General features: G+C 39.0%; 3 protein-coding genes across 3 annotated transcripts; 2 read left to right on the top strand and 1 right to left on the bottom strand.

Annotated features, from left to right (window-relative positions):
- Positions 1 to 1,102: 1,102 nt before the first annotated feature.
- LOC108899343 (gap junction Cx32.2 protein) lies at positions 1,103 to 3,853 on the bottom strand. The gene is made up of 2 exons (XM_018699744.2): positions 3,722 to 3,853; positions 1,103 to 2,707 (listed from the first exon to the last, which is right to left on the bottom strand). The coding sequence occupies exon 2, from the start codon at positions 2,696 to 2,698 to the stop codon at positions 1,934 to 1,936; it is 765 nt and encodes a 254-aa protein (XP_018555260.1). The 5' UTR covers positions 2,699 to 2,707; positions 3,722 to 3,853; the 3' UTR covers positions 1,103 to 1,933.
- A 3,490-nt stretch (positions 3,854 to 7,343) lies between these two features.
- On the top strand, positions 7,344 to 9,383 carry LOC108899350 (gap junction Cx32.2 protein). The gene is made up of 2 exons (XM_018699753.2): positions 7,344 to 7,510; positions 8,030 to 9,383. The coding sequence occupies exon 2, from the start codon at positions 8,046 to 8,048 to the stop codon at positions 8,916 to 8,918; it is 873 nt and encodes a 290-aa protein (XP_018555269.1). The 5' UTR covers positions 7,344 to 7,510; positions 8,030 to 8,045; the 3' UTR covers positions 8,919 to 9,383.
- Positions 9,384 to 11,640: 2,257 nt separating this feature from the next.
- On the top strand, positions 11,641 to 18,275 carry gja1b (gap junction protein alpha 1b). Its single transcript, XM_018699747.2, has 2 exons — positions 11,641 to 11,791; positions 14,650 to 18,275. Exon 2 carries the CDS (start codon positions 14,666 to 14,668, stop codon positions 15,830 to 15,832), a length of 1,167 nt encoding a protein of 388 aa, XP_018555263.1. The 5' UTR covers positions 11,641 to 11,791; positions 14,650 to 14,665; the 3' UTR covers positions 15,833 to 18,275.
- The last annotated feature ends 1,579 nt before the right edge of the window (positions 18,276 to 19,854 follow it).

The following is a 19,854-nucleotide window of genomic DNA, read 5'->3' on the forward strand; positions in this document are numbered from 1 at the left end:
TCCATTCTCCTGATTAAAACCATGAGATGGGACTGAAAATTCAGAGAAAGCTAGTGAGGGGATCTTTGAGTTGAGGTAATTTTGGGATAGATTCTGAGATCAGGAATGAACTTCCTACCAGTTTTTAACTACAGTGTATATATGAAGGTTTTACCTAGTAAGAAATGAAGTACACTAACATAGTTCCTCATTTTCTGGCAAGTTCACTTTTTGGGAGAAATGGTTTCAATATGACATGCGACAGGATGTCTGAGGCAGATGTTTTTAGAAATCCACACTGGATTGGTTACCCAGACAACTGTATCGATAGTGTCATGGAAATTAAATCCACAGTACCATTGTTCTGTAATGGTTTACTCCTTGTCCTAATTTTATTACGTTTCACAGAACCACGTGATTCACAATTTAAGCTCATGACATTTACAGAGGAATTGGAGGAGGTCCAACATGTGCCAAAAAATCTAATCTGTCTTTTTCTTTTATCATGCGGAAACATCCCATGAGATAATTAATTTTGCAAAGAAAAATAAAACCTATCATTACACAAATTCAAAAATTAGGTGATTTAAAATTAAATTAGTTGACAACACTGCTGAAAACACATTAATCAGTGGTAACTATAGTGGTGTCCAAAATGTAGCCCATGGACCATGCATGGCTTGTCACCTGTGAGTTCCTTTAAAGTTTAAGTTTTAGCAAACTGTCAGGCTGTCAGCAAGCTTCAGGCTTTCCTGTTGGAGATCGTAATCCACCACTGAGATGTGCACTAGTTTAGATAAGACGACTCTGGAGTACTTCTATCCTCTAATCTCAAAGACTAAATTGAAAGGCTCATGGCCCAAGACTATACGTTTTTGTCATTGTGGCTCCTGGCATGCTGAGTTTGGTTTGGAGCAAAGCTACAAACATTACAGCCTTATTTAAGTGATTTAAAATCAATATTTAATGTCATAACAGTGATTAAGGTCTGTGATAAATAGCAATGTAAAGAATAGTATATACTTTAGTGTAAATTTGCTTCAACCCTGGGATTACTTCTGTAACCAACTCCTGTTGTATACACTATCCCCTCATTTGTTTAAGGTAAAGGTGTAAAGCCATATTCTTCAGTTTAAACAATGCTTTATTGATTAAATTTATTTAAGATTAAAAATCAATTACAGATATATTCTACTGTACAGCAGCAGAATAAAGAATTATGTTTTAACCCATGAAAATCTTAAAATTAAACAATATAAAATTTGTTGTACAGCCTATTGAAGAAAGGCTGTGTGTCTCTTTAACTAGTCAACATCTCACAAATACACAGACACTCACAAAATAAAGAGGTTAACTAAACACAACAATTGCACAGATTATACAGTCATACAGTTTTGAAATGACCCACGTCAAAGCGACCCTGAACCCATGCTTCAGCCACAATATGTAGAGATGACTTATGCCAGAATGTGGCTTTCCTCTCTAGAAATTTTGTCCTTTGGTGTGAACTTTTAAAGCCACAATATTGATAACGATGTTGGTCAAATTTACATTTGAAATACATAACAATTTTTCTTGGTAGTTTATGATACCTCAGCTTTAACTGTAAACTGAGAAGTTTCATGCAAACCAAACTCCACATTATTCAACAGTTCTTGGATCAGATAATGTCCTCTTTATATCAACCACTTGTGTGCAATTTGATAGAAAGGTTTAAACACCATTCATCCTGCTACTCCACACATTTTGTTTCTTTAAGCCCGTAATTAAAAATTAAAATATAGAATGTATTACTGTAGATACACCAGATACATTTAGTACTCTCAAATTATAATTAAATAATGCTAATTCAAAACTGGAAATGACATATGTCAATCTTGAGCAAAATGAGAAGCAAGGTCCTTGGCAGACTGCAGGATCCATCTGAAAGCTGAACATCTCTGTTCACAGTCCTTCAACAAAATGTAACTCTATCACCGTGGTTTGGTTTACTGAGATTGTAGACCTCTGGGGGAACCAAGCCACTGCTCCTCCTTTTCCTCTCCCTCATTTTTGAGATGAATAGGTGGAATATCTCCACGATGTTGAGGATCACAGAGAGAACAGCCATTGCCAACATAAAGACAATAAAGATGCTTTTCTCTGTGGGACGACTAATGAAACAGTCTACCGGCGATGGACAGGGGTAGTGGGGAAATGAAATCTTAGTAGGCATGAATATGAAGCCATAGAGGTAGTACTGGCCTACGATGAATCCCACTTCAAGCAGGATCTTTAACAGCAGCTGTATCACGTAGCTGACCAGCAGGGCACCCTTAAGCTGCACTTTGCCATGTTCATCTGAATACTTTGGAGCTTTCACCATCCCATTCTTACCAAGTTTCTGCTCCAGGCGTCTCCTCAGCTTGTTTTCTTTGCGAATCACCAGCAGGACATGCCCAAGATAGATCAGTGTTGGCGTGGACACAATTAGGATCTGGAGGACCCAGAAACGCGTGTGAGACATAGGGAAGGATCGGTCGTAGCAGGCGTTCTTGCAGCCAGGGCTTTTGGTGTTACAATTCATGTTTGCTTGTTCATCTCCCCAAATTCTATCTACACCAGCAGCCAGGATGAAGATTCTGAAGAGAAAAAGAACACTCATCCAGACCTTCCCCACTACAGTGGAGTGAGACTGCACCTTGTCCAACAAATCAGACAAGAAGGACCACTCCCCCATGATGAAAGCCTGTGAGAGAGAAAACAAAAAAGCACTGATGAATACACAGTTGACCCTGCAAGATTTTATGTCAGTATACTAACCTGTGTAGCACATTTTACATACAGGATAAGCGGACATTGAAAGAAGATGTGGAATGACTATAATAAAAATGAAGCAGCACCAATACAGTGTCCAATCCACACCTATCTCTTATGTATTATGTACATTTTAAAATTCACATAAATACATTAGCACTACATTGCTATTCTATAAGGAAAGCTGTGCCAGACTATTTAGATTCATAGAATGCAAAATTAACAACAACCAAAAGACATGAAGAGGACAAAAGGTATACTGTGTGTTTCATCACAGAAGGGTCATATATCAGAAAATTGTATTGGCATGGAAATCCATACATACTGACAGCTCATTTGGACTGAAATTTTTTAAGTTTTGAAAAATACGTATCTAGCATTCAGAACAGTTAAAAGTGGTTTCACCATTTCTCACACCAGAGATGACAGAATGGCTTTCAACAACCTCTGTTGTTGTCTCTGACTGCCCAGAGAGGCTCTCCCCAATCATAATTGAATTTTGTCTTTTTCAGCACATTATGTAATTTATGCTGATTAGAATCTAGGAGCCAGTGTGGAGATTGAGGAGGTCAAGTGATATACTCACAAGTGAAAGTCACTCAAATGCACATCCAAGTATTACTCAGGAGCCTGACATGATTTGTTGACACCAATGCCAGAGGTTTGCCAGATAATAAATAAGATCGGTTTCAAATAGTATCTGTATTCACATTTGGACTCCATCTCAAGACCTTCAGTAAAAACATATTTCTCATGTGTGTTATTAATATCTTGTGACAACACATTTTACATTCTCAGACTCTTCATTAATAAAACTTCAGTGCCTGAAGGCTGTGAAATATATTCAAATAATTAAATTCTCATGGCTTTCACATTTTAACAGATTAATAATTGATATTGTATTTGTACAAATATTAACTCTTCATACAGTAATAACTGTTCCTACCTCAGTGATGACCACTGCCTTGTTCAGTCAGTTCCTTTACTGTGACTGGGATTCTCTCACTTCCCTCTTATAATTCATGCCGATGATTGCAGAGTCATCAGATTCCTCCCAGGTCTAACTGACCCACCCACACTCCCAAATGACAACGTGACTGTCTGTCAGTCAGTAGTGTTGAAATTGGACAGATGTTGAGAAATAACAGCTTAGTTACCCACTGCTGACAATATTGACACCGCATCAGCTGTTCCAGTATGGATGAATAACCTTCACTCCTATAAAAATGTCCTTTCACATATTATTGAGCAATGTGCTGAATTTTAAGTTTATGTAGAAAACTGTAACCCCAGTTGGGTTCACCAGAAGAATCAAAGGGGCCTGAAAGCCACAAGTTCTCTGTTTGTGAAAATGAAATTTTGTTTTAGCATGTGTACTTCACCATTTAAACACTATGCCAAATGACATTATAGGGACATTAAGGGTCCTGCTTTATTACATGATCTTGAGGCCCTGTGTTGAGGAGAGTCATTTTCTTCAGGTAGACTAATGCTATGTCTTAGTTTGTGCACTTCCATACTTTTTGAGTGCATAACTGTGTTCACACTGATTACATAGCCAATGGTTTTGTAGTAGAAGTGTGTATGACGTGTATCAAGAGTCCAAAGGGACCATCAGCTTATTTTCAAATGTGTGAAAATGGCATAGGAGAAGTGAGTGATAAGTTCATAGCCTAAGGCAGAAGGAGTCGTTTTTGAAAACCTAGCACATTTATTTTTCAGCATAGTCTCCTGCATTTACACACTCAGTGAAGCAGTCATGAAGCATACAAATCCGTTTTTACAGAGGTATCTTAGGCCTCCAGAAAGTTGATCCACAACATGATGTCATCATCACTGTCAAAATGGCGACCATTGAGCGCATCATGGAGAAGAGGTAGTAGTCTGAGGGTGCCAAATCAGGTGAACAGAGCGGGTTTTTAAATCCACATTCCTGGATGGAAGCCTTGGAGTTCCCTTAAGAGATCAGCAAAGGCAACTGTAATTGTACAACCCTTTTCCAGGTAGTCCACCAGCAGCATTCCCTTTGCATCACAGAAATGGAGGCCATCACCTTGTTTGCTGATGTTGCTAATTTGGCTCTCTTGAGAGCTGGAGACTCTGGGTGTTTCCACTGTTTCGATTGTCATTGAATCTGGTTAGAAGTGGTGGACTCAAGTCTCTTCCATAGATATGACTTGCTATGAAAATCTGTAGAAATCAGCCTCAGAAATGGCAGGATTGTCCCTTGAATCCACTTCTCATCAGGCCCAAGGAATTTCAGGAGTTTGTTGTGGATAACTGTACGAAAATACCCAGCTCTGCGCCAATGTACTGTTGTCTTATTTGTCAATCTGTCAAGATCATGTCAAGGATCTTGTCTTTGCTGCTCTATACCGATAATGTCAGCCTCATGGTATTTTTAAATTATTGCAGCATTTGCATAATAGTCTATGCTCTCCCTGAATTAAGGCTCTGAATTTCAAAGGACCTGCCCCTAAAATACACAGTGTAAACAGCTACTAGCCTACAGTGTATATATATTTTGGGTAGAATTAACATATTTTACATTGTTTACTACACTCAGTTATACAGTGACCTCTGAACTCCAGACAGTGACTGATAGGTCTACAACACTGCTCCCTCCCCCTCAGTATTACCAAACATTCTCCAATATGTGATTCATATAAGGAGTCATTATCATCCCCACCACTGTTGATGGTGAAGTAAAATCCCTTAAAACAAAAATTTTAAGGTCATAAAAATCCTATCTCTACATTATGTATGTAGATCACCAAAAATTAGAAGTGTTGTATTCCAATTAACATAATCTAGTAGCAACTCTACAGTTCTACACCTCCAAAGATGGCTCATCCTTCTCATATCATTGAATTGGAGACCTGCTTGTCTGCTGAGAAAGGTTGAATGTCACTTAATATCCTGCTCCTGAATTCAGATAAAACTGGCCTAACATAGACACCATTTTGATCATGTAACATTTACCCTCAACAAATGTGTGATTTCTCAAAGTAGGATAACCAAGATGTTAGTTTATCTGACCCCTCTTTCTTTCTCAGTACATTAAAGACAACACCAAGACCACCCTCTCTTTCACCTATGTAACATAACTGAAATTCAGTCTTTTCTATCCCTGCATGCTTGTACTTAAAGTCTCAGTTCAGAATGCTGCAGATAGAATTTTCCAGAATTCCAGAAAATTGTACCATATCAGCAATTTCCCTCGGGATAAATAAAGTGTCTTGAATCTTGAATCTTGAATTTAGCTTCCTTTCACTGACTCTGTACCCATGTCAGAGTAAAGACAGACAAAATCATAATAGCCAGGCCCCCTCATACCTATCTGATCTCCTTAATCCTTACTTTCCATCCTGTGCTTTTTGTTTTCAGAATACAGGGCTCCTCTCTGTCCCCAGAGTTGAAAAAAATAAATGAATAAAAGTCAGCAGGCTGCAGAGCCTTTTACTATCTGTCCTCTTCCTGTTAAACAACCTGGCTGACATCAGACTATCTGACTACTACTAAGTTAAAACTCATCTTTACACCTTAACTTTAAGTTAGTGGTTTATCCTTTGATTACTTCAGGCCTACTTGTTATCAAGGTCTCAGTGAATCAATGAATCAATTAAGCCTATAGTACAGTTTAGTCCGTGTTGTCCTGCCAACAGGAATACTGTAGACTTTCTGAAAACCACTGCATCTGTCCTATCTCTGTCTCTACCTTGCTCCGTCCCTATTTTCTCCCCCATTTTCACTCAGACTCTTTGTGGTGCACCATTGACCACTCACAGACCTCTCTCCTTCTTCTGTTGGTGCCTTGTTTGACATGTATTGGATCTGGATCTTCGTCCTCCGGGACTCCCAGCCTCCTCCTCCTCTCTCTCCTGTGTGTTTGCCTCTCCTAGTGTGTGTAGTCTGTCCTCTCTCCAGATCTTCATGGTGGACAGGAGATCATGTGGCTCAGGTCTTATCTGGAAGTAGCTTGACGCCCACCCAGATACTTTCTTCATTAATGTTTACAGTCCAGAATTTTGTCATCTAAATTGTCCATACTGTAAATCCACTTATGTTCTGTACTGCATCTATTTCCTGCTTGTCTATCATGGAGGAGTTTTTGGGGGAAGATTTTCCTTTCCGGTTCAAGGCTCTAAGGACAAAGGTTGTTGCTGTGCAGATTGTTAAGCCCCTTGAGGCAAATTTGGGATTTATGATACTGGGCTATATAAATAAAATTTAACAATGAACAGAAAACTTTTTTTTAAGTATTCTTTTTGACCTCAGAATACCATCTTCTCATAACTAACTGACACATTTCTACATTAGAATTTCACATAAACAGGGTGTGTCTATGAAATGAATATTGACGTACAGCCTGGGTGTAAAGTCTGTGACTTATGTCTCTCAAAGTGGGAGGTAAGGCAAAATATCCTTTATGATCTGAGTTAATGATAGAAAAATGTGGTGTTAAGGGTCATAGCAGCTCTCTTTACAGGAACTGAGGGTGACGAAATTATTTCATCAGACTCATCAAAATCATCACGAGTTTGACTGAGCGAAATGAGAAGCTGAGAGTGTCAGATCGAAGTCTACGTGGCCTGAGTCATTCAGACCAAACCCAAAGGCTGCAACCATATTTAAGTCTCATTCTAGTCAGTGTATCACGTCTTTTGTTTTCTGCTCTCTGGCTCTTCTGTGATGGGCTCACAGCAAAGAATTTCTAATATCTGAAGCCTGACAGGCAAGTACATTTTATGTAGATTTCATTAACATGTTATTGTGTTACAGGATGTATGTTAGTGTATTTTTAAGCCAAAATCTAGTTCAAATGTTGAGTAACTTGCTACTATTAGAAGAGTGTGCGCTATTTCTCCCACTCATAAAGTTAAGAATAACATTTATTCATCTAATTCCATTGTACTTAATATGATCTTAATTTTATTCTTATATTATATAGGTGGTTGTAAATTTACTGCCATATATTATCGGTATTGATGAACAATCAAAAGCAATATGTAGAATTTACAGTAAGGTGTTCAACAGATGGAGCTGCTGCTTTCTTCTTTGTTATCTAAAGATGTGTTACCACTTTCATTGTAAGCTTTAGTAAGTGGCTTGATAGTTAACAATTCATGATGTACCCTTTTGGTAAAATAATGTTTTGACACACATACAGTGAATGATGAATGATTTTTATGCTAGTTTATTGTTCAACCCACAATTCTAATTCTGACATCTACGTGTTTATCCTTCACTTTAGACATTAGTTTCCAGCAATGGGTGACTGGTCTTACCTGTCTGCACTGCTAGACAAGGTGCAGTCTCACTCCACTGTGGTGGGGAAGATATGGATGAGTGTCCTTTTTCTGTTCCGGATCTTTGTCCTGGGTGCTGCTGTGGACAATGTCTGGGGAGATGAAGTGTCAGAGTTCTACTGTGACACCCAGGAACCAGGATGTGTACATGCTTGCTACAACTGGATGTTCCCAATATCCTACATTCATTACTGGGTCCTGCAGATAACATTTGTGTCAACACCCACCCTGGTCTACTTGGGCCATGCTGTCCACATCATCCACAAAGAGAAGAAGATGATGGAGAGACTGCGGGACAGCCCTGATGGAAGTGCACTGAAGAAACCCAAGTATACAGATGACAGAGGGAAGGTGAAGATAAAAGGCATCCTCTTTTGCACTTATATGACCCAGCTGATATTCAAGATCCTCCTGGAGGTGGCATTCAGTGTGGGCCAGTTCTACATCTTTGGCTCTGTGTTCATGGTCTCCTACTTCCACTGTACTATGTCGCCACCTTGTGCTGTTTTTACTGGTGCCCAGTGTTACATTTCTCGTCCTACAGAGAAGACAATCTTCATCATCTTCATGCTTGTAGTCTCCGGTATTTCAGTGCTCCTCAACATCATTGAGATAATCTACCTGCTCTGTAACAGGAGGAAGCATAACAGAAAACAGCTTCTAGCGCCACAGCAATCGCTCAGTTCACCGCCGTACCCATCTAACCCAGCTTGGGGGGACACGAGCACCCATTATAGGGGCTTTCCATTGTCACCACTTCCTGCTCAGGGTCTCACAGACCTCTGCAATGATGAGAAACACTTTGACTCCATCAGTAAAGAGAAGGACACTTGATTAGTGAATAAAATTTCAGATTTAGATGCTTGCCCATTCTTTTGCTTAAATTACTCTTCAACATATGGTCAATAGCCTTATGTTGTGTGAAAGGTTCTTGATTGAATTGCAGAATTTGTTATGTCCTAGAATAATGATGTTAATAGTTTCCAAATATCCTTTGCTGTGTTTTGTCTTCAAATGTTCCATTGAATGAAAAAAAAAAAAAAAAATCTTCATTTTACTGGATTCTGAGTGGTCAATAACACCAGCTCCACTGTGTCAGACATACTGAGTGAGGCTTTCCTGTTGTGTACTGATTTCTTTCAGTGAAGAATGACCAATCAATTTTTTTATATTATGTGTACTATATTTGTCATATTTGTTTATGTATACAATACAAATATATGCCACATGTTACTGGTGCACAAGAAATGTATTTTAAAAATGAATAAAATTACTAAATAAAGCAAAATATGAACATTAGGGCGTCACATCCAAAAGGTATAAATTACAATACCTAGGACACAAACATGATCTGTGTGTACCCCTTCAGTCTGTATTTAGGTAGAATAGTGACTTGTTAAGAGTCAAACAGAAACACATCTATAGTATATATGATATAAATAACAAATGAGCACCTGAAGCACTTGCACTTATACAAAACCTGTGTTGAACAACTCATAGAAGGTCATAGACAATCAAATTTTTACTTAATTATCCAATTTACTTAGATATCCCCATATGAAGAGCATAGTGTGGGATTTTTTTTTCTGTCATACAGATTTTTATTATGATACTGTTGAAAGCAGCTTACTCTTCATTGCAAAAACCTTTCCCTCTGTGTGAGTAGGGTCACTCACTCCAATGTGTCAGTAAAAACACCAGGGGGTAGGATTTAGATTTAAACATGTGTATGTGATCCAGGTGATCACATTCACAATTTCCAGGTTACAGCATGAATTACACGAAATCCCAAACATTCTCTCCACCCAGTAAATGTGCCTTGTAAACTTAAATTAATATCTGACTATTGTGTGCTAAATAAGAGAATAAAGAAATATACGTAAACTTAAATGTTCCAATGACATTGGCTTAGCTATTACTCATGTAAGTAATAGCTAAGCCAACGGACCTAAATCTGTTTACACAGTTGCATTATGGGGACTTGTCTATTTTAAAGTGAAGACAGATTTTAAGATTAGGGTGAGGTTAGGTTTCGGTTAAGGTTAGGGTAAGGGTTAGGGTTAGGGTTAGGCAAATAGTAGTTGAGATTAAGATTTATGTAATCCTCCAGGAAATTAATGTAGGTAAGTGTAATGTCTCCTGATGTCATGGAGACAAGACAGTGTGTGTGTGTGTGTGTGTGTGTGTGTGTGTGTGTGTGAGAGAGAGAGAGAGAGAGAGAGAGAGAGAGAGAGAGAGACCAGTAGCTTGTGTTCTTACTCCCCTTGTTAAACCAGTGACCCTGTCAAACCCTAAAACACACTCTGTCTGTTCGTCTGTTTGATAATCTTTCATTTTGATAATCATCTAATACTACATGTACACAGTGGTGCACTGCATTATTTCCATCACTAGATGGTGCTGTACACTGGTGAAGTGCAGTATGGGAGACCTAAGTGGTTTAATGGAAAGTTACAAAATACACGAGAATTTTTCTAGTTTGATTTGTAGAGTGGTGCTTGGTGAACCTATTTAAATTCACACCAACTTTTTACTTTTAAAAAACATTATGGTGATGATAAAGCCTTTTAGGACTTCACAACCACAGCAGGCATTTTATCAGAAGCCACACTGAAAGAGCACAAGAGGAATATAAACTACATTAAAAACTAAATAGCATCATAAGAGCTATAGGACATCATAAGCATGATATGATATTACGGCATGAAACATTATAAGCACATTATAACCACACTGTGGGTACATTGTCAATATAAACTGTGTATTGTTGTACATATAATACTTCAACACTACAAGAAAAAAAGTTCTCTTGTATGCAACCCCCCTTTTTGAACTAGAGATAAATGTGCTTGTTTGGTGGAGTTCTATTTAATTCAGCTAACTTTATCTTGCAACAAGAAAGAACAAGGCTGGTCCCTGTACTAAGATCAACAGGAAGACTCTTTATACTAGAAAAGTCTTGACATCTGCTGAAGTGGAAATGTTGTTTTGTTTTATGTCAAGAAAAAGACTCAAAAAAATAAAGACTGGTTGAAAGACTATATCAAAAATCAATGTAATAAAAAATATTACTACAGTCACTGGTGGACAAAGTATCCAGATTTTTGGACTGGACTTTTTGGATGAATATTTATGTTTTAGCTCGTTGAGGTGGAGCTGATTTCAACAACTGTTGGGTAATCTGTCACAACGGATCATATTTTATAAGGGGATCACAAGTGTTGCATCTAAAATGTAATCTGCACAGTAATGAGTAACTGTGGTGGACTAGAGGTGTAAAGTAGCAGAAAAATAAAGTACCTCAAACCTTTACTTAAATCTAGTACTTGAATAAACATATTACATTCCTCCACTGGTCATAATAAACTTTAAATTAATATTTTTGGTGTTAAATAGATACAGCCTACGCCTGTCCTCTTTTTCCAATTTTTAGTTCGCACCTTTGGATTGTTAAATTTCTCATCACAGATCAAACCCCACACCTTAGTTGTCTCAGGACGAATCTGTCCCCTCTGTCCTCCCAGCACGGGCTTCGGTTTTGACGTAGAGATCAGGTGACTCATACTTCTTATAAGGGAAGTTTAACAAGTTTGACTCAGTCTCCCTCCTGGTCCCAAACTTGGATTCCAACATCGCCAGAGAGTGATTTGTTCAAGTGGCGGAGAAAGTCCCTCTGGGCCCTCTTCCTTCTCTCTGCAACTTTCCAGGTAAGTAAAAGCCGCTTTCTCTTGGATTGGTAAAGAAGAAACTTTTCTTTCCCCCCGTTCTCCCGGGTGGAAATGCTCCGGTGCGCCTCAGACTCCATACAGTGCAACTTATAAAGTTAAAGAGATCTCCCTACACTTTTTGGAAAAAGCGCTCCGTGTGTCTGGTTTATACACTTTTTAAAAAAGTTAATTGTCCTTCAGTGTTTAGAAAGACAACTCGAGGCTCACATATAGAGGAAGGAATATATGGTCAGCGATAGAGAAACGATAGAGAAATGTATTGGTGTAATTTCTGCTTCATTCATAAAATGAAAAATTAAATCCTGAAACAGGTTAGGCACAGTTTTTCCCCCTGTGCTGTTGTGATTTATGTTATAACGTGAGCCACTGATCGTCCTCTGGACTTTCAACGAAAGGAAAGTTCTGTTATATATTTAAGGCGTTCTGCTTCTCCCAGAGCCCAGTGACCACTCTGCTTAAAAACTTTGCTCAGTTGCCCCGTGACACCAGGAAACTTCCAAACTGGAATGCTCAGTAATGTGGAGAGTTTTCATTGATGTCCGGTGACTTCTCATTGAAAACCACATTACAGAGTTTTCAGTAAGATTTGAGAGGTCTGCTGAGTGGGTCATTGTGTTGGAGTCTATTGTTCTTCTGTGTCTTGTTCATTTCCACCAAGCAAACTCACTCAAGTAGAAAGTGGCGGGATATTCTTTATTAACAACAACAAAAACTTAATTAATTTGCTGAAGTTCTTATAACCTTTTTTATGCTTGATGTTTTACTCTCTGAAGGCTGAAGATGCACAAAGTGTTGGTGTGACAGTATGTCCTGTATATTTTGAAGGTCATGGGAAACAATATATATAGTTTAAGAGAAGTGAGAGCACATGCAGTTAGTCTGGCACCATGTGGGTTAGACTGGAGGTTCCTATCCACATAAATGTCCTTATGAAAGGCATAGCAAGTCCCTGGTCTGTGAAGTAAATGTCTTCATGTGTATCAGGCTTTTCTTCTCTGCCTCACAAAATCTGCTCTAACCTTGTAACAGCTATTCATAGCTATTTTCATCTCAGAGTGGGGAAAGAGACCCAGTCTATAAACCTTCATCAGATTCCTGATAAGTTTTAATGTTGAGCTGCGAAGGTGAGAATCAAACTGGGTTTAATTAAACTGTGGTTTATTATGATTATGGTTAAAATCACGCTGATCTGTGCTTATTTTTTTGAGGACCCACTCACATCCATTTAAAGACTCCTAGAACCCATTAATGACCTCGTCTTTGATATTTGTGCTGAATATAACGGATTTATGGAATTCATAAGTTGTTGCATGGTGTGTTTTGTTAGGTCACAATATTGACTACCTGGCCACAATATCTCAGCAATTATTTTCTGTTGTTCTGGAGCTTTGAGATTCTTGTATTAACACTGCTTCTGCAGCAGACGGTCATAGTTAATTTTGACCAAGCAGGGCACTAGTTTTCAGGGGACAAGCCCAGATGACATCAGTCCTGTAGAGTAAACTGGTCACTGGTCTGTGTTTTAACTTTAACTGTGAATCCATTTTAATTGTAGTAAGATGAAAGCAGGACACTGCGGACAGCCAGTCTGTTGAAACTGAATTGTGTCACACTGGTCAAAAGGAACTCAGCTGAGGCCATACTTTTGTTAATGGGCTGATTTTCCCACAGGAAATGTTCTGTAGATCTGCAGGGCTTCTCCATAAGCACTGAGAAAAGAAGCTCACCACAGGCCTTACTGAGCAGATTTAGCTGCAGTGACTGTTCTGCCACACACACTTATCAGATTGGGTACACAATCATGCAGCATCGTGGCTTCTCTCCAGCAACCTCATTTTGAACAGCTTGGCGAAGACAACAGCATTCAGTAGATTTTCTGGTGTTGTCTGAAACCTTTTTGCATTTCTGCTCAGCAGCTTGGTCTGCTGATGATCTGGTTTCATGTCTGCTTGCAACTGAGTTTAAAACTTTGGTAATTTAAGCAGATAAATTTGTGTCTGTACAGTAAGAATAGGAGTAGACTAAAAGAAGTTTTTTAACATGTATACTCTGACAGTGAATTTTCTAAATAGGCCTAAAAGCTGTTCAGACGATAAATAGCAGGTACTCTCATCTGACATAGTTTTAAGGCTTGAGATGTAGTGCAGCAGAAAAGTCCTGTAGGTGGAACCCTCTCTTGTGACAGAAATGTGGGTTTTTATTTTTTGAGGAGTGCTGACCAGGTTGATGACTGTGCTTGAGGCTTAGAGAAGCCTGTCTTTAAGATGGTCTGTGTTGCACAAGGGATTTAAATATTCACAGCAACAGCGTTTGTTATTTTTTCCTCCACAACCCTAATTTACCCATCATTCTTTACTGTAGGGGTTAACAAAGAATTGCCATTTGTCCATGATTTCATCTTCTTGCTGATGTGATGAATTTGATGGGATTTAGGGTTTCTTCAACTTACTTCAAACAGTTCAATCTAAAGAACTTTTTAAGAACTTTTGATGGCTACTCAAAGTTCCATTTCACATCCTTGCCTTGATTTAAAGGACAATGTTGCATAAACTGACTAAAATGTGTTTTCTGTCCCTGCTCTCAGAAATAGGATTAGCTTGGAATATCTAGTTTTGTCTCCTCTACTAACGATTGTGTTAAATCATGTAATGCTGCCAAAAATACCAACTGTCAAGAATGCTAAATATGTCAAATCTTCCCATAAAACTAAAAGTACTATTTGGAGCTTACATAGGTTACAATATATTGAAGGTGTTTAAACCAGGATATGTTTTAATGGTTGATACTGTGTGTATTATTGCCAGTTTAACAGTGCCCTTTACCTTTACTTTCACCAGCTAACACTCCCTGAGAATGGGTGACTGGAGCGCTCTGGGTCGTCTGCTGGACAAGGTCCAGGCCTACTCTACTGCTGGGGGGAAGGTCTGGCTGTCAGTCCTCTTCATCTTCAGGATCCTGGTCCTGGGTACTGCAGTGGAATCAGCCTGGGGAGATGAGCAGTCTGCCTTCAGATGTAACACCCTGCAACCTGGTTGTGACAATGTCTGCTATGACAAATCCTTCCCCATCTCCCATGTGCGTCTCTGGGTTCTCCAGATCATCTTTGTGTCAACGCCGACACTCCTCTACCTGGCTCATGTTTTCTATCTGAACAGAAAGGAACAGAAACTCAACAGGAAGGAGGAGGAGCTTAAAGCTGTACAAAATGATGGAGGAGATGTTGACATCCCACTGAAGAAAATTGAGATGAAAAAGCTAAAGTATGGTATTGAGGAGCATGGCAAAGTGAAGATGAAGGGTGCTCTGCTCAGAACCTATATAGTCAGTATATTCTTCAAGTCTATGTTTGAGGTGGGCTTCCTGGTCATCCAGTGGTACATGTATGGTTTCAGTCTGTCTGCAGTCTACACCTGTGAGAGGTCTCCATGCCCACAGAAGGTGGAGTGTTTCCTGTCCCGACCTACAGAGAAGACCGTTTTCATCATCTTTATGCTGGTGGTCTCACTGGTGTCCCTGCTGCTCAACATTATCGAGCTTTTCTATGTGTTTTTTAAGAGGATCAAAGATCGTGTGAAGGGCAAACAGCAGCCCACTCTCTACCCCAGTGGAGGCACCTTGAGTCCCACTCCTAAAGAACTGTCCACCACCAAGTACGCCTACTATAATGGCTGTTCCTCCCCGACTGCCCCACTGTCACCCATGTCCCCCCCAGGCTACAAGCTAGCCACAGGGGAGCGGGGAACTGGCTCATGCCGTAATTACAATAAGCAGGCCAATGAGCAGAACTGGGCCAACTACTCCACGGAGCAGAACCGGCTCGGCCAGAATGGTGGAGGAAGCACTATTTCAAACTCCCATGCACAAGCCTTCGACTTCCCCGATGACACCCACGAGCATAAGAAACTGTCCTCATCGGCAGGACATGAGCTGCAGCCGTTGGCGTTGATGGATGCCCGGCCCTGTAGCCGTGCCAGCAGCCGGATGAGCAGCCGAGCCAGGCCAGATGACCTGGACGTGTAAAACCCAGTTCTTCCACCTCCCACCTCTGCATGGCTGACGGGATGTGTGGCTGCAGCCAGAGAATCAGGAAACACTCCATCACATAGGTTCATATAAGAGGTGGGACTAATCTTGATCACTGTCATCATTATAGAGACTCTTAGTCAATCAAAGAGACATTAAAACTTATTATGTAACACTGTCAGAGGTACAAGTTGCAAATACTTTTTTCCAGTGACTTTTACTATAATGTTTTAGTGGAGCTAACCCAGCTGTACAGGAACAGAACAGCCACAGCAATGGTACAAGAGTCTAACAGAGGTGGTCCTTAGAACCAGTCACTGATCAGTTCAAGAGCAGAGGACCACACTGTTCAAAGACTGATTTGGTTTTAATTTGTGAAAGTCTCATTTCTTCTTGTTTTCATACTTTCTGCCAATCCTCCAATTGATTAGAGTAATTTATTCACCACTGCCATAGCTGAGATCTGAAGGTATGGTGACAGCATCGCAATAGGGTGTCTTCTTAGTTGTGTTTTTTTTTTTAACATCTTGCCAGGGATATTAGAGAGAAATCAGCCTTTAGGCTAATTCTGGTTCATTTACATTTCCTTTCTCTGTTGATCATTGTTTCCTGTCAAATAAACTAATTGACAAAAATAGTGTCCATCAGAGCAAGACACATCCCCATACCCACTGGTCCCAAATCCGTGTTTCAGCCAAATGATCTATACCACATAATTTCAAATGTGCGCTTTTATCTCAGGCAATAATTAGAACTCCACCACCTCCCACCCAAAACTATTCTGTTAAGATTAGGGAAGGAACAATACTGAGTTTTGGTAAGAGATAGGATGTAAAATGTACAGTGCTGAATTCACTCATTGTCCCCAAGGGGTATTACAGCAGAATGATGACACACTACTTCCACTTTAGTTCCAGAGAGAGTCATTACAAGTATGATCACAACCGGTCTCTTGTGGGGAACATGTAAACATAGATCAGGTAGTTGTTTGAACAAATGACCAATGCTGTTGTTTGTTCAGGTAAGGACAGTCCTAACTTTAATATAAACCTGTGTGATCGACTGCAACGTCATTCAGTCAACATTTCATTTGTACTAACACTGTGTGATGGACTCAGCCACACTTGCAGTGAGAGGCTCTTACATTTTGCTTATGTAATAAAGCTGCATTTATGTTTAAATCATCATCATTAATACATTTTCTTTTTGCTTTAACTTACATCATAGTAACTATCTTAACCTAGTTCTCAATTAAAATCAGATTTTAGTCTCTCAGTCACAGCAAAGACAGGAATTATTGTGTTGAGTAAAGTGTTTACCACTTGGCTCATTCCTTACAGGTGACGAACAGTTATAGTGAATATTTATTGCTTGGCATCAGTAGGACACCTACCACTAAGAGAAAAATTGACTACTATCCAGTATCTCTTACTCACAGAAAACATCTTACATCAACTCCCCACCAACTGTATATTTATTGACAGTAAAAAACAATTTGTATTTTTTTTTCTTTAGTAACTGCCAGTCAGAGTGGACTGTTGTTTCCTGATAAACTTTGAATTTATGTGGTCCTATGTTTTCATTTTGTGGTTTTATTTGTCTTTTTTTGGGGTGTGTGTGAGAGTGGCAGGGCTGATGGTTCAGGCTGCTGTAGCACAGCAAACTCTGTTCTACTTGTGTGTGGGTTCCTTAAAGAAAGGCTTTATTACTGTCATTCATTTTACCTGTGTGTTCTCTTTTTTTTATTCATCTTTTGTGGGCAGTAGAGAAAGACAGTTGAATGATTATCTGTGTATTTGAGTGAATGATTTCTTCATTCTGTAGGTAATGTTTTGATTTCAGACTCAGAATTAACCATTGCTGCTTGGATATAGATATTTAGTACTGTAAATCAAGCTAACTGTGTCACAAAAATGTGAGTTTTTAGAAGACTGCTTATAGATTTGGACTAATATTTAGTCAATTATATTAAAATGTATGCCAATGTAGCTCCACAACTACCCAACAGTAGGATAAATCTCAATTTGGGCTTCTTTTCTCTTTATTGTCATTTTAAATTGTCAATGTGCATCATTTTGTCGGTACTTACATATGTCATGGATCTTTCAGCTACAATGGCATTTGCACTGAGATCTTGGTGATAGAGATGTAATATGATGCATGTGATACACATGTTACTAATTTATTTTATAAGATATAACAGAAATCACTACAGTGCATAATATCAGACATCTGGCCACTGGTTTCATTGACTGGTTCTGTGAGAGATGTCTTCCATTGACAGAACAGGAGCAATAGTCATTTGTTGCAGTTACACAGACAATGCTAATCCATGGGGATCCACTGTTGTACAGTGTAAGTGCATGATAGCAAAACAAAAAAACCCATTAATTGTATCTGTGAAAAGCTATTTTAACCAATAAATATTTTTCTTTCTTAATCACTGATTGATTGACTTCATTTCAGGTCATTGTATTTGTTATCACTGAATGAACCACCAGTCATGCATTTGTAATTTTTAGTTTTAGTTTTATTCCACATAAATATAACATTTTCAGTTTTAATGTTTTCCTATCTGTTTCCATCTTTCAAGTGTAGTTACAGTTACAGGTGTTGATCTCACCTAAGGTTAGAGGAAAATCACTTCTCACCTGTTAATAGCAGACTATAGTTGTGACACACAGTGTTCATGTCACTCTGCTTTGTGGTAATGTATGCAGCAAATTCAGCTGTCCCTTCTTAACTCTTGCTGTTTGAGTATAGCTGCCTGCTATCTACTACTGCTTTGTTCTTACACTGTTCATTGTCTTGGTTTCTGCTAAAACATTTGATAAAACCAACATAGTGATACTCAATTCTTTTAGTGAACATGTAAAAGAAGATTTAGATGCATCCTGCACTCAATCCTACAGGTAAACATTTAGGTGGTGGACTGCAAGTATTAAGTAAGATTGTTCCAGCTGTTTAGTTGCTCCTTCTTGTTTAGTATACAAGAGGGTTCTAGCTAGGGCTGAACGATTCTGGAAAAAAATCTAATTGCAATTTTTCTGACAGATATTGCGATTTGATTTGCAATATTATTTTGAAAGTCAAGCTTCAGTCCAGGATTCACTATATACATGCAAAACATGTGATGGAGCATTACCATTTAAGAGATCATTGAAATATTAACTGCTCTGTGTACTAATCCAAGGATGAGAATGAAAATATATGAATCGAAAATGTACTTACTCCAAAAAAAAAAAAAAAAAAAAAAAAAAATGGTATAGAACATTCACATAATGAACCATAGAACAATTCTCACCAAACAAACAATAGCACTATGCTTGCTTACCTTCTTTGCAGTAACTTTACATCGGTCATACTGCTGCCTGTGCTGATTTTTCAAATGCTGATACACTGAGGGGAAATGACAGGAGACTGACAGGCACACAGAGAGCCAGTAGAGACAGACACAGCTGATTAAAACTCTATGAGATTTGTCCCGATAGTAAATACAAAATACAAAACCTAACTTAATGTTGGCTAGTTCATTATACCATTTTCTCTTCTTTTCCTCTCTCCTTCTTGGCTCAACTGGGTATTTTGCAACTTTCTAATATCAGAAGGCAATAATTTTAAAATAATAAAATACGTATAGCAGAAACAGTGCAGACAACGTTGGCGTCTTGGTCACAGCTCAGCTATCTCTCTTGCCGGCCTGTTGACACTGTCAGCTGCTTTTAACTCATCATATCACCGGTACTTTCAGCTTTAGCTGTGTCTGTTCTCGTGACAGGCATGCAGGTAGAGTGTGACACCAGAGTGGAGTATTGGTGTGACTCACACTGCCTGCGTTGCGCTGTTGCTCTGCCCCCTGTTTTCATAAGTATCTAACGCCACAGTTAAGATTTGTTGTTTGGTCATTTCAAGTCAAGATTTGGTTTACAGCCTGTCACTCTGTTGCTCCTGCAGTGCTCTGCCTGTGAACTGTGAGGCATGAGGTCCGTGTACATAAGGGCCAATTGATTTTTGTTTTG

The sequence above is a fragment of the Lates calcarifer genome, linkage group LG7_1 (assembly GCF_001640805.2).
Source record: "Lates calcarifer isolate ASB-BC8 linkage group LG7_1, TLL_Latcal_v3, whole genome shotgun sequence".
NCBI lineage: Eukaryota > Metazoa > Chordata > Actinopteri > Centropomidae > Lates > Lates calcarifer.